Source organism: Myotis myotis, unplaced genomic scaffold (assembly GCF_014108235.1).
Source record: "Myotis myotis isolate mMyoMyo1 unplaced genomic scaffold, mMyoMyo1.p scaffold_m19_p_15, whole genome shotgun sequence".
NCBI lineage: Eukaryota > Metazoa > Chordata > Mammalia > Chiroptera > Vespertilionidae > Myotis > Myotis myotis.
In genome coordinates, this window is record NW_023416319.1 from 24,144,414 (window position 1) to 24,156,951 (window position 12,538).

General features: G+C 36.6%; 1 protein-coding gene across 2 annotated transcripts in view; it reads right to left on the reverse strand.

The window, feature by feature from the left end:
* Nucleotides 1-5,365: 5,365 nt before the first annotated feature.
* Nucleotides 5,366-12,538, reverse strand: part of HECTD2 (HECT domain E3 ubiquitin protein ligase 2) — a 65,275-nt gene continuing 58,102 nt past the window's right edge. For both annotated transcript variants that reach the window (XM_036336628.1, XM_036336627.1), the window contains exons 16-21: nucleotides 12,232-12,306; nucleotides 11,653-11,740; nucleotides 11,460-11,566; nucleotides 10,017-10,132; nucleotides 9,099-9,242; nucleotides 5,366-7,794 (exon numbers count right to left, since the gene is read on the reverse strand). In XM_036336628.1, coding sequence (XP_036192521.1) covers nucleotides 7,674-7,794; nucleotides 9,099-9,242; nucleotides 10,017-10,132; nucleotides 11,460-11,566; nucleotides 11,653-11,740; nucleotides 12,232-12,306 — 651 coding nt within the window. In that variant the 3' untranslated portion in view covers nucleotides 5,366-7,673. The remainder of the gene's footprint in view (nucleotides 7,795-9,098; nucleotides 9,243-10,016; nucleotides 10,133-11,459; nucleotides 11,567-11,652; nucleotides 11,741-12,231; nucleotides 12,307-12,538) is intronic.

The window sequence follows — 12,538 nt, forward strand, 5'->3', positions numbered from 1 at the left end:
ACTCATAGCCATCTAGTTAGGTGGGTAGACAGGTAAGACACTGAAGTCTTGACAGCCAGCAGGCGAACATGTTTGTGTGAGTCAGGGCAATAGGCTGCTAAAGATGAAACTATTTATTCATGCAGGTCTCTGGTCCACTCCACTGATTTGATGAGTGTTTCACCTGCCCAGTCAAATCAACAAGTCAGATAGGATTTTATCTGAGTTTACTGACCCTGTACTGTGCTAGTTGCTAGGTGGGGACACAGGGAAATACCTGTTCTCAAGCTGTTGATATACACACATTGAGCCATACACAGGTTTGAAGATACTAAGTCAGGGGTGGGCAAACTTTTTGACTCGAGGGCCACAATTGGTTCTTAAACTGGACCGGAGGGCCGGAACAAAAGCATGGATGGAGTGTTTGTGTGAACTAATATAAATTCAAAGTAAACATCATTACATAAAAGGGTACAGTCTTTTTTTTTTTTTAGTTTTATTCATTTCAAACGGGCAGGATCCGGCCCGCGGGCCGTAGTTTGCCCATGGCTGTACTAAGTGCTACCTGAGAAAAGAAGGTGGGTGGATGGGTGTGAAGAAGAGGAAAATGTGCCTTCCAGCTGGCTTTTTTGTTTCGGGGCGGTGTGTTTGTGATGGTTCGGGACAAAGTTTGGTTGCAGAGAATAATTCTGTACCAGAGAGGTTGTGGAGAGCAGAGGACCTGAGCTGGATTGGGATAGAGCTGAAGGAGGGGTTGGTTGAAGAGGAGCAGGAAGAGCACCTTAGGAGCATTAGGCTGAGCAGGGATGGGACTGGGCAGGGTGTGTCAGGAGACCTTTTGGAAGTTGGTGTTGGGGAATATGCAAAATAAAAGTGGAACAAATGCTAGGCTTTGGACTTGAAGGTGGTCAGATAAACAATAGATATATCTTAAGACAACTTGATAGAAGGCACAGGATAAGAACATCCTATATAATATCCTATATAATAAAAGGGTAATATGCAAGTCAATAGAACGGTGGAATGACCGGTTGCTATGACACACACTGACCACCAGGGGACAGATGCTCAACGCAGGAGCTACCCCCTGGTGGTTAGTGCGCTCCCATAGGGGGAGTGCCACTCAGCCAGAAGCAGATTCACGTCTGGTGAGCGCAGCGGCGGTGGCGGGAACCTTTTTGCCTCCACGGCAGTGCTAAGGATGTCCAAATGCTGGCTTAGGCTCGCTCTTCCTGGGGAGTGAGCCTAGCCATCAGTTGGACATCCCCTGAGGGCTCCCGGGCTGCCCGAGGGCACAGGCTGGGCTGAGGGGGGACCCCACCCCCCCAGTGCACAAATTTCGTGCACGGGGCCTCTAGTAATTTTATAAAGATTATCTGCAGGGACCTTAGGAAAAATGGGGGAAAAGTAAGTCTACAGTTAGGGAGGCTGGTTAGCTATGAAGGGTTGAGCATCTAAACCAAAGAGGAGGCTATAAGAATGGAGTAGAAGGAAGGGTCAAATCTGAGAAGCAACATAAAGATGAAGCTTTTGCTAACATGACATTGAAGAGAAGAAAAAGTAAAAATAAGATTCATGTTTACAAGCCAAGCAAATCAGGAGAGTAAGATTAACAATGACAGAAACAGACAAGTAAGGAAGGCATATTGAGTCTTATAAGGAAAGGTGGCCTATATACAAGTGGTAACACAGCACAAGATTGTGCTTCTTGAGAAACCCTACTGAAATAATTCTGGTTTCATTGTAATTCGTTTGTGTGCACATAGGAAAAGTTAAGTCAGGTTGCAGACAAATCTGGCAGCTTAACTCAGTGGTGACTAATGCTCCTATTCTGTGCATACCCATGCATTCAGAGTTGTAATATCTAAATGGCATGAAAACATTGAGTTGTATAATTGTCATGGAAATCCTGGGGATATTTTCTTGCTGTGGTACACATTTTAGTGCTTCATAACATAGGTATTCAGCATTATAACTGCTTCTTACATCTGTAAAGAATAAGCAAGTGATGTATGGAGCTGAAGATCAGCCCCCAGTTTATAATATAATAGGAACTCAGCCCAGCTAGCGTTGCTCAGCATTGACCTATGAACCAGGAGGTTGAGCATCGACCTATTAACCAGGAGGTCATGACTCAATTTCTGGTCAGGGCAGTGTGGGGTGTGCAGGAAGCAGCCAATCAATGATTCTCTCTCACTGATGTTTCTCTCTCTCTCTCCCTCCCTCTCCTTTCTGAAATCAATAAAAATATATTTTAAAATATATAATAGGAACTCAATAAACAAATGTTAAATTAACAAATTAGTGAACACTGGTGCAAATAATCTACAGAGAACAATGTGCTCAAAAGTTTTATACATTGGATTAGAGGTCCGATGCATGAAATGCGTGCAAGGGGCACAGCCCTCGCAGCCTTGGCCGGCCCTTACAGCCTTGGCTTCATCTGGAAGGTCGTCCCGAAGGTTGTTTGGCTGTTCGGTCTAATTAGCATATTAGCTCTTTATTATATAGGTTTGAGGGAAAGAATCAAGGGCATGCTTGTACAGGCTGTGCTGAAATGGAAGAGGCCGTTCACTATTAACTTTTATAAATTTTAGACAACATATCTCTACAAAAATCTTAAAATGTAAATGGCCAAGATCAAAAGGAAGGGAAGTCATCATATAAGGGAAATGAGGAAGAAATAAAAAACCAAAAGTAGTAAGCAGGATTAGGTGGTTTATGAGGGTGATGAACCCTCTAACGGATTTTAATGCCCACATGAGTTCAACAGCCATACCTTAGGCCTAATTCAAGGTGAGGAGCCAAAACTGATCCCACTGCTTAAAGCAAGAGTTTAAAAGGATTGTTATGTCTATGAAAGGGGGATAGAAAAACCCTACTCATAAGCCCTAACCTGTGCCACTATATTTGAGGGGTCACAAAGTTACAGAAATAGAAAAGGGACCCTAATCCAAGACGTGAACATCAAAATTGGTGTGGGAAACCATAAGGCCTTGGTTGAGAACAACATGAAACTCTGGTAAGGCATTTCTACTATTCAGGACACAAAATTAAAAAAGGAAAAATACAAAATTACAAATACTTAAGAAAACAAATCACTATGAGAGGCAGTAGATGAAGGTATAAAGAATTAGTATGTCAAGAACTGAAGAGAGTAGAACAATCCAAGAGTATCAAACAAGCAGGCTGGAAATATTAAAGAAGAAAACGATAGGAAAGAATAGTATGAAAAAAGAGCAGGTGGACTTGAAAAGGAACCAAAAGAATTTCTAGACATGAAAAATACAGCCACTGAAAAACAAAGCAAAACAAAACAACCACTCTGTGTTAATCAACAGATTAGGCATAGAGATGGAATGGTTGATGAGGTGGTCCAACATATGTTTAACAGGAGATTAGGGAGAACAGGGAAAAGCAATATTCAAAGAAAAAAATGGCTGAAGAATTGTCTAGAATTAAGAGATACAAATACAAGAACCATAATGAATCCTCAGTGGGATGATTCAACAAACTGGTATATTCATTTAATAGGATTCTATTCTGCCATTAAAATGGGGAAATTATATCTAACTGTATAATCAGGGATAAATCTAGAAAAGATAATATTGAGTATAAAAAGTTTGTAGAGTATGATATTAGATATACAACTATAATGATACTGTGTGGTGTTTACAGAGACATTGGTAATCACACCAAATGCAGTTTAATGGGGAAAAGAGAGAAAATATATTGGGACTGAGAAGCACAGAGAAAGGGGCTTCTACTCCATCTGTCATATTTTATTTTTAAAAAATCTTGCAAAATGTTAACATTTGTTAGCTCTGAAAGTGGGACTATGGTTTTATTGTTACTCTGAAAATTTTCTCTACATTTGAAATGTTTCATTAAAAATAAACTCATTTATTTTTGAATTTTAAAATTACATCTTGTTACACAATCTGTAAAATAGTATTAAAAACCCTTGCATAGTGACACATCTATAAGGATAAATTCTAAAGCACTGTTTAGAGCAGGGGTGGGCAAACTTTTTGACTCGAGGGCCACAATGGGTTCTTAAACTGGACCGGAGGGCCGGAACAAAAGCATGGATGAAGTGTTTGTGTGAACTAATAAATTCAAAGTAAACATCATTACATAAAAGGGTATGGTCTTTTTTTTTCAATAGTTTTATTCATTTCAAACGGGCCGGATCCAGCCCGTGGGCCGTAGTTTGCCCACGGCTGGTTTAGAGTCAGAAATATTCTAACAATTTTAATGCCTCAAAAGCACTTTGGTTGTTATCTGTAGTTGCACCCAATATCTGATAGTCAAAACCCCCAGAAGGCCCCAGAAGCAGTGGTTGTGAGATGGTATCACATTAGCACCATGATTCCTCATGTATCACATTTTATTACTTACTTTACACCAAGCATTGTGTAAGGGCTTTTCACATGCTCATTTAACCCTCCTAACCCTTTAAATGAAATAGGTAGGTTTATTCCATTTTACACATTATTTTCATTTGATAATTGAGGCACAGGGAGATTAAGTAGTAACTTGCCCAAGGAAACAGTAGACCCAAGCCCAGGCAGTCTGGCTCCAAAGCTCAATTCTTTTATTTTTAAATATATTTTTATTGAATTCAGAGAGGGAGAGGGAGATAGAAAAATCAATGATGAGAGAGAATCATTAATTGGCTGTCTCTTACACGTCCCCTACTGAGAATGGAACCCACAACCCGGGCATGTGCCCTTGACTGGAATTGAACCTGGGACCCTTCAGTCTGCAGGCTGATGCTCTATCCACTGAGCCAAACCAGCTAAGGCCAAAGCTCAATTCTTAACCACTACATTGGACTACAAGCCTGTGTGGCCATTTGGGTAAATTGATCTTGCACTTTCCCTTGTGGAAACCCACCCTAGTCTTCCATACAGCTACCTATCTTTTTCCACTAATGACATTCTCTCCTGCATTCTCACGCTCTCCTCTCTTTTTTCTTAAGCATAGGAAATGTGGGCAAGTAAAAAAAGGGGGGGGGGAAACATTTTTGGGGAGAAATACTTAAGCTCTGAAGTTGCTACTAGAATGTCATACTTAGTTAATTTCTGGGGGTAGTTAATTTCTGGGTTGCCTCCATGGCATTATTTATTTGGTGGAATATCAGTGTGACCATCCAGACACAGGATATACATTGTTTCAGAATAAAAATAATGTTAAAGAATTGTTTATATTTGGGGTCAATGACAACACACATTTTGAAGCTATCTATATTAGCAGTTTTCCTAAGTAGCAGTTTAAGAGACAGTATAATGAAGAGAATAATTTGCATTTATTAGATATTTTAAACTTATGGTTTTAATTAATTGCCTAATATTTAAAAAATAAACTGAAATTTGATTGGTTGTATAACTTTAATATTTGAAAATTTTTATTCAGAAGTTAACTTCATACAGTACAGATTTGTACAAAAAACAGGAACCGTTAAAAACTTCTGATCATAGAGACAAAAATATGACTAAGCAAAGATTACAAAAGGACAGGACATTTTGTAAATATTGTAATGCTTTAAGTTACTGTGGCAGATACAAAAATCAAGAATTCATTAACAGAGTGTATAAAAAAAGCAACTATATGAATTTTTAGCTGTTTAAATTAATGAAATATAACAGTAGTGGTATTTTTTTTAAAAAAATGAGGTATTATTACACTGTAAACCAAAAACAGCATAAATAAATAAAGGCAATGTGCAATTAAGTGATACATGGTTATGCATTTTAACTAGACAACAGACAACAAAAATTTTCCAGTTATTTATGGACTTTGTCATTTAAAAGTCTGGCTTGCTTGTGTACTTCTTATTTAAAAGTGACATAACTATCAATAAACAAGCACATCACTAAACATGCAGACCAAGCCAGTACAATTTTCCATCACTACCAAATAAAAACTTTGTTTACATTTTATTTAAAACACTTAAGTCTGGTTTCTTATACATGATTCTTTTGTGCTTATTAGTAAGTAGTAACCTACATTAAACATCTTACTTTCTAGTTCAAGCAGCTTACGAAAGAAGCAGTTTTATTTGCATATGGATTAAAAACACAACAAACAAAATGAAACCAACATGCCTTTAACTCTCTTAGGCTTTCCAAGATTTTTAAGAAAATCCTTTAAATAGTATATCCAAATGAAAAAGCAGAGTCACGTCTGTTTCAAAGAGAATGGTAAACCAAGTAGCAACTCCTTTTCCTTAAAGATTCATGGGTTGGCTTCAAAACTGCAGGAAAACAAGCTGATTAGTTCCTCCACCCTAAAAGAATTCTGCTGGTTGGGTGCAGGAAGCATAGCAGTAAGAGAATAATGTAGCTCAGAAAAAATTGTGGGAAGAACTAGATGCTGGTACTAAATGCTGGCTTCATTATTATTGCAAATATATCTTCAGAGTTTTCTGAAATAAAACTAACAAAGAATAATAGAGAAGTCTTGATTAGGAAATATTTGTAGCATGCTAATAAAACTGCTTCATTTGCTGTAAATTAAGAAAACCATTTACTGTCTGACTTAAAATACAGTTTCTTTTTACATGCTACTTTATTAGAAACTCCAAAAAGGGTACTTTTGAATTTCCTATATTCAGAATCCAGTGAAAAACAAAACATTTGGGTCAAAATGTTGAACTTGATTTTTTACACCAAGTACATAATTTTAACACAAATGTTATTATTGTATTCACTTTTGTCAAATATTTTATCCTAAGGTTTTCTAAAAATTAGTTTTGCAGTACAACTGGTGATCAAAAAATATTAGAAATAAGCCTTGTACATCAATCAAAGTATATATAAAACAGTTATTTTCTTTTGTGCTTATAATTGACTTAATTTATCAATGATTAGTTATCTGATTTCTGTTCTAATATCCCAACCCTTAAGAAGAAATGATCATTATACAAATATTACATTATATTTAAAGTAGTGCCAGTGTGCATGCAGACTAACAATACTTAAAAGAATATAACCTGAATCCAATTAATCTGAAAATAGTTACACTCTTGTACAATCATCTTTATTGATTTGTAAAAGCTGTATACACATCTAAAACCCTGAATTTACTTTGTAAAAATAAATCTTTAGCAATAAATGGCACTATCAAAATCCCATTGTTCTCAGGCTATTATGGAATTATTTACATGCTTTTCAGCAACAGTTGAATCTTATTAGGATGAAAGCCAGTATATCAAAAAACCCTGTAGATTGCATTTGCAGTTATACTGTTGTTTACCTCTATATGAAAATATGGCTACATGCCTTACATGAATGATAATGCAGCTGTCTGTGTTGCTACTGTGTCCTGCAGCATACAATCTGCCACTAGGTTCCACTGCGCCCTCCCATTGGTGCTTTCTTTACGGCACGTTGCTCCCCAGTGGAACACTTGCGACAAACTACGTTATGGAGAGTGATAAAGTGCTATAAAAAAGAATGACTGAACCCACCTGTCTCTGCCATCTGCTCTTTTCCCCACTCAATCAAGGTCTGTGTTTTTAGAGAATCATGCCTCCACTAACATACTCATATTTGATTTTTTTAAAAAAATCAGTATTTTAAAGTTGGTGATCTTTGTCAAGGTGTTTTGAGATGAAAACATAAAAAGGTTAAAGGCACAATAAGAGGGAAGTGAATGCTACATATAAAATATGTTTCAAGTCTTCTAGGTTACTCAAGTCCAAAACCTTCTGAATTAGAAATTCCAATGATCAATTTCTGTTTCAGGTCCTTTTTGCTCTTGTAGGGAGGAAGGCAAAGTTGATTGAAGCAGGTGTGAGCCACAGGCAACCTAGGGAAAGAAAAATTTTTTAAAGATACTAAAACACACACAGAATGACTGCTGAGCACCTTTCATAATACCATTCATATCTCTTTTACTTTCCCAAGAGATGACTCGTTCTTTCCTTTAGTGAACAAAGACTTATGAAGGACCCACTATGAGTTAGGCACCCTTCCAGAAATGGGGCTAGGTTTACAGACAAGATAGTCTGTGTCTCTGCTCTCATCAGACTTTCATTCTGGAGGCATTATTTTTGGATTCAGACGAATCTGAATTTGAATACTGTCTCCCTCACTTACTAGCTGTTCATTTGTTCAAATGGCTTCATGTTTCCAAATCTCAGTTTCCTCATCACCATGATTTGGTAAACTATCCATCTAGGTTGTTTAAAAGATTAAAAGAGCTATCTATTAAAACACCTAGCAGAATAGTAGATAGTATGACTATTACTATTATTTCAATCTTGATTGTAACAAGAAACAACATTTTTGAGACACTTGCTACCCACACTTTTATTGCTGCTGTCCTCAATGCACATGCAATATTCATCCTCTGACTCCTTGTGATCAGCTCCCCCAGCCTCTATCTGATGACATTGTCATCTTTCTTCAAGATTTCTACAGATTTCTTAGACTCTTTCCTTCAGTCTCTATGAACTCCACACCATCAGAATATTTGTCAGTGATAGCAGTGGGAAAGGACAAAATCCAGTTCAAGAATGAAAAGAACTGACAGAATTCAGGAAACATATGGGGCAGCAGGAAAAATGATTATAATCAAAGTACTGTCTACGCAAATCAGCTTTAGAAATTGCTAGTATAAGGTTAGGAAAATAAGTAGATCAACATTAATTCATCAACATTATTAGAAAATAAAGCCATCATTATTGTCATCACTTTCATATGCAAAGAGCATTAGACTAAAAAAAAAAAAAAAGAGGATTAGTACTAGAGGTACTTCTAGTACTAGAGGATCTCTAGTACTGATAATAATAGCCAAACCCCCACCTTAGTATTTTTAATAAAAAACACCTTTAAATAAAAATGAGGATTAGGCAGTATACTACTAAAAGCAAGCTAGTTCTAAAAGAGACCACAAAGCAGCAGATTTAGCAAAGCAAAAAGTTAATGGAAAGGGGTTATTAACAGTTAGTATTGGTATGTCTGAAAATTAGAGGACCTGAAGCCACAGTCTCTCGCATTTAAAGGCCATGTTTACTCCCAAGATTTTTCTATGAAAGAATCCTCTAATTATAAACATATTAGTAGCAAAACTTATAGATTAAAAATAAAATTTTAATCTGGAAATTTTACCAATTAGTAGAAGTTTCGTTCTTTGAGATTTTAAAATTCAAATCAGCCATTCCTCCTACAGGTACTCTGTCACTTCCTGTAGTAAAATGTAGCAACTTCTTTTGAAGATCAAGAGGAAATCCAAGCACAACATCCCAAAAGTATCTGGAGAACACCAAAGTAAATTTATATGAATGTCTTGAGGATCAGAAGAAAGCAGCAATTTTGCAACCAATATGCCGCAAGAATTTTTAAAATATGCAATACTTATTCAGCTAGGGCATGAACTCTTTTCCCTTAGACTGTCAAATAAAAAAATGACAACAGCCAACACAATAGCTATCCAGTATGAATGAGTCAAAATTATACCTATTTTTTTGTCAGATCAGCAAAAAATATATTTTATGGTGTGCTGCAGAATTTTAGTAACTAGAAAAGGTTGAAAATTTCTGGAATAAAGTAACATAAAAGTAAGCTCTAAGGAAATAAAACTTCCCTAAGCATACATAGTACTCTTGCTGTGAAATTAAGGAACGACAAGCTTCTATATATGAATTAGGTTTTTGACTAACTTTATTATAAATATACATTTTTATAAAATTATAAAAGTGGCCCAACAGTGGATAGGACAACAGCCAATTTTCTCCCACATAATTTTTCTTATTTTTTCCAACACATTTGCTATTAAAATCCTAGATGTGTAGCATCCCTGAAATTCTAGAACCAAAGTCATTTTTTGAAAAGTAAAATTTCTATACTTTTGTAGAAACTTATTTATATCACTCTCTGCTTAGAAATTAAATAAGGCGGTGTGGAACTCCACAATAGTTCAGCTGACTGACTTGATCCTGAAGATTGTCAGTTAAACAAATAAACGAAACCACTTTGTCTTTCATCCCCTCTTCTGTGACCTCGCTATCAGAAGTATGAAGTGCTCACCTTATAGTCGAGTCAGTTTTCGCGTAGCCGTCATACTGAGTACTTCTTTGCAGAGCATGCATGTCCAGTTCAGGGCTTCCACACACCAGGATCTCAACCTCTTCTGGGCGAAGCAGCTGCCAATAATTATTTACCAAAAATGATAATAAAACATAATTTAAAAAAGTGAAATTGGAACTATTTTCACTGAATCAAACTACAAAAATTGTGACTTCTCTTGCAGTAAATCAAATCATTAAAAAAAAATCTCCATTTATATTTTTCCTACTGAGGTAAGATATTTTTGCTTTTAAAAGTTTCATAAATCTTGTCAAACTACTAGGGCTCTCTCTCTCCCTTTTGCAAACATTAATTGCAGTTTGCCCGAAAAACAAGCAGATGACTAAACATGAATTCAAATTACAGTTCTTTCCCCGAACCCAGCTTGAAACTGTCTCAGCCTCTACTGATCTGCCTGCCTCCTTCCAATACCTCCATATCCCTTCCAGTAATGCACAGGATGTGTGCACTCTAGAGTTTAGGTACTTGGTTACATAAAGTCTGCTTGTGTTACTCACTGGTTTTCTTTACCTACATATGTTGTCTTCCACTTAAAGAGATTAAAACTGGAAAAGAAAAACCATGCTATGCCATTTAATTCCTTTTCCCCTCCCTCCACCCCCACAATTACCAGTGTGTCACAGACAAAACTCAGTGCTCCATTTTCAAAGGTCCTTTCAACAACACACACGTGTCAAAGGTTACTCTGAAACTAGCTCTCTCCAATGAAAAGCAATTCAAATGAAAGACCTAACTCCAAACTCTCATAATAAACCTGCGGGGAAATAAAAGTGGCGTGACAGAGTTTGCCCTGGGTAGCTGGGGTGAAGAGCACCAGTTCTTTAGAAAACTGTGCTTTTATCTTATATTTTCAACATGGAGTTCTAGAAAGAGGCTGCCCCATGTTCACATGCCTCAGATAAGGCAAACCAGTCAGAGTCCATCATGACCCTGGAGACAAACTACTTTTTCTGGGTAAAAGGCAACTCAGAGTTGTCAAGGGATTCTGGAAGCAGCAGGAAGCAGTTCTAAATATGTTCTTTAGTCAATAAGAGGTGGCTTTTGCCCCTGAGCTTATGTGTTAACTGTTTTCTGTGCTTTGCCCCTCAGTATTTAGACCTTGAGCCCACAGGATTTCTTCACCCACTTGGGGGATTTCTTAAAGCCCTAAAGGACACAGCATAAGACATAGCACAGGGGAGAAAAGCGGAGCGGACTGGTCTGTTTCTCTTCAGAGTTAAGGCTGAAATGGGAGAAGTATTTTTTTTCTAGCTCTACCTTTAAAAAGTAGAAAACGTTTTCTATTTTAAAAGCTTATCTACTAAAATACTTAAGGAATTATTTGTCAGTTATTATCACATTATAAAACCTAACTGAAAGCATAATTTAAAGATTTAAACTCACCATAAGGGCATTTGAAGCACACACACTATGAAATCCATAATAAAATGCAGCAAACTGCTTATAGATGGATTTGTTGAGAAGAAAGTCAATATAAAGCTGTACATATTCTGAAAAGCAATTTTCCATCTGTTACATAGTAAAAGTAAAAGGTAAACACGAATGCATTTGAATTAAGAAATGGTGTCTAACTTACCTTTCCTATTTTGATTGGTAACTGGAATTTTTTCACCACCTGGCTTTAAATTATAGGACTTAATTATTCCAAATTCTTCCTGAAAAACCTGATGGGAGATTCCAGCACAAGATATTTATTGATATGGTTGATATGATAACAGGCTTTAGTGAACAGCTTTGTAAATTTTAAAAAGCAGTTTTTCTCCATCTTAGTACAAGTCACATGCATTGCAAGGTAAAAAAGTAGGTCTTTAACTTAACCCTCTCTGTTGAATGTTAAACACTTTACTGATATTCACAAAACACCTGTGGCCATTTAGGTGTTTTGGAGCTATGTGGATTACTTTAATTTCCATTTCCCAATTATTGGTAGGCTCCCGAGTGGAAATGAGTTTTGGTGAATTTCTTTAAGCACTTTCTTCACTGTTCGTTCACCTGTGTCTTCGTTGTCTACTTCATCAGGTTAAGATCCTCTGTGATAGGGGATATTATTGGTATGTCTTGACTAATCCTGTTCATCTTTTCTAATAATGGGTGTTTCATAACAAATGGAATTTTTCATATATGAAATAGATGATTAACAGAAAGCTATTTGTACCTGGAATGTTGAGTAGAAATCTTCCTCAACATTGCCTTCATATGACAGGAGTTCACTTAATCCATGGGCCAGCTCCTATAAAAAGAAATCTATTATCTGTGGTTTTAAACCAAATGATTTTTCCTAAAAGCAGATGTACAACTCACCTACATGTGAGATAGAGCAGACAAACTTTCAGATTTTGAAATAAAGATAATATTTGAGATGTATTTTCCAGAGCACAAAATATTTGTTAATGATTTCTACCATCTACCTTTTCAATGGAAAAGGTCATATAGGAGGTAACTATCCAGTTCATACTGTTCTT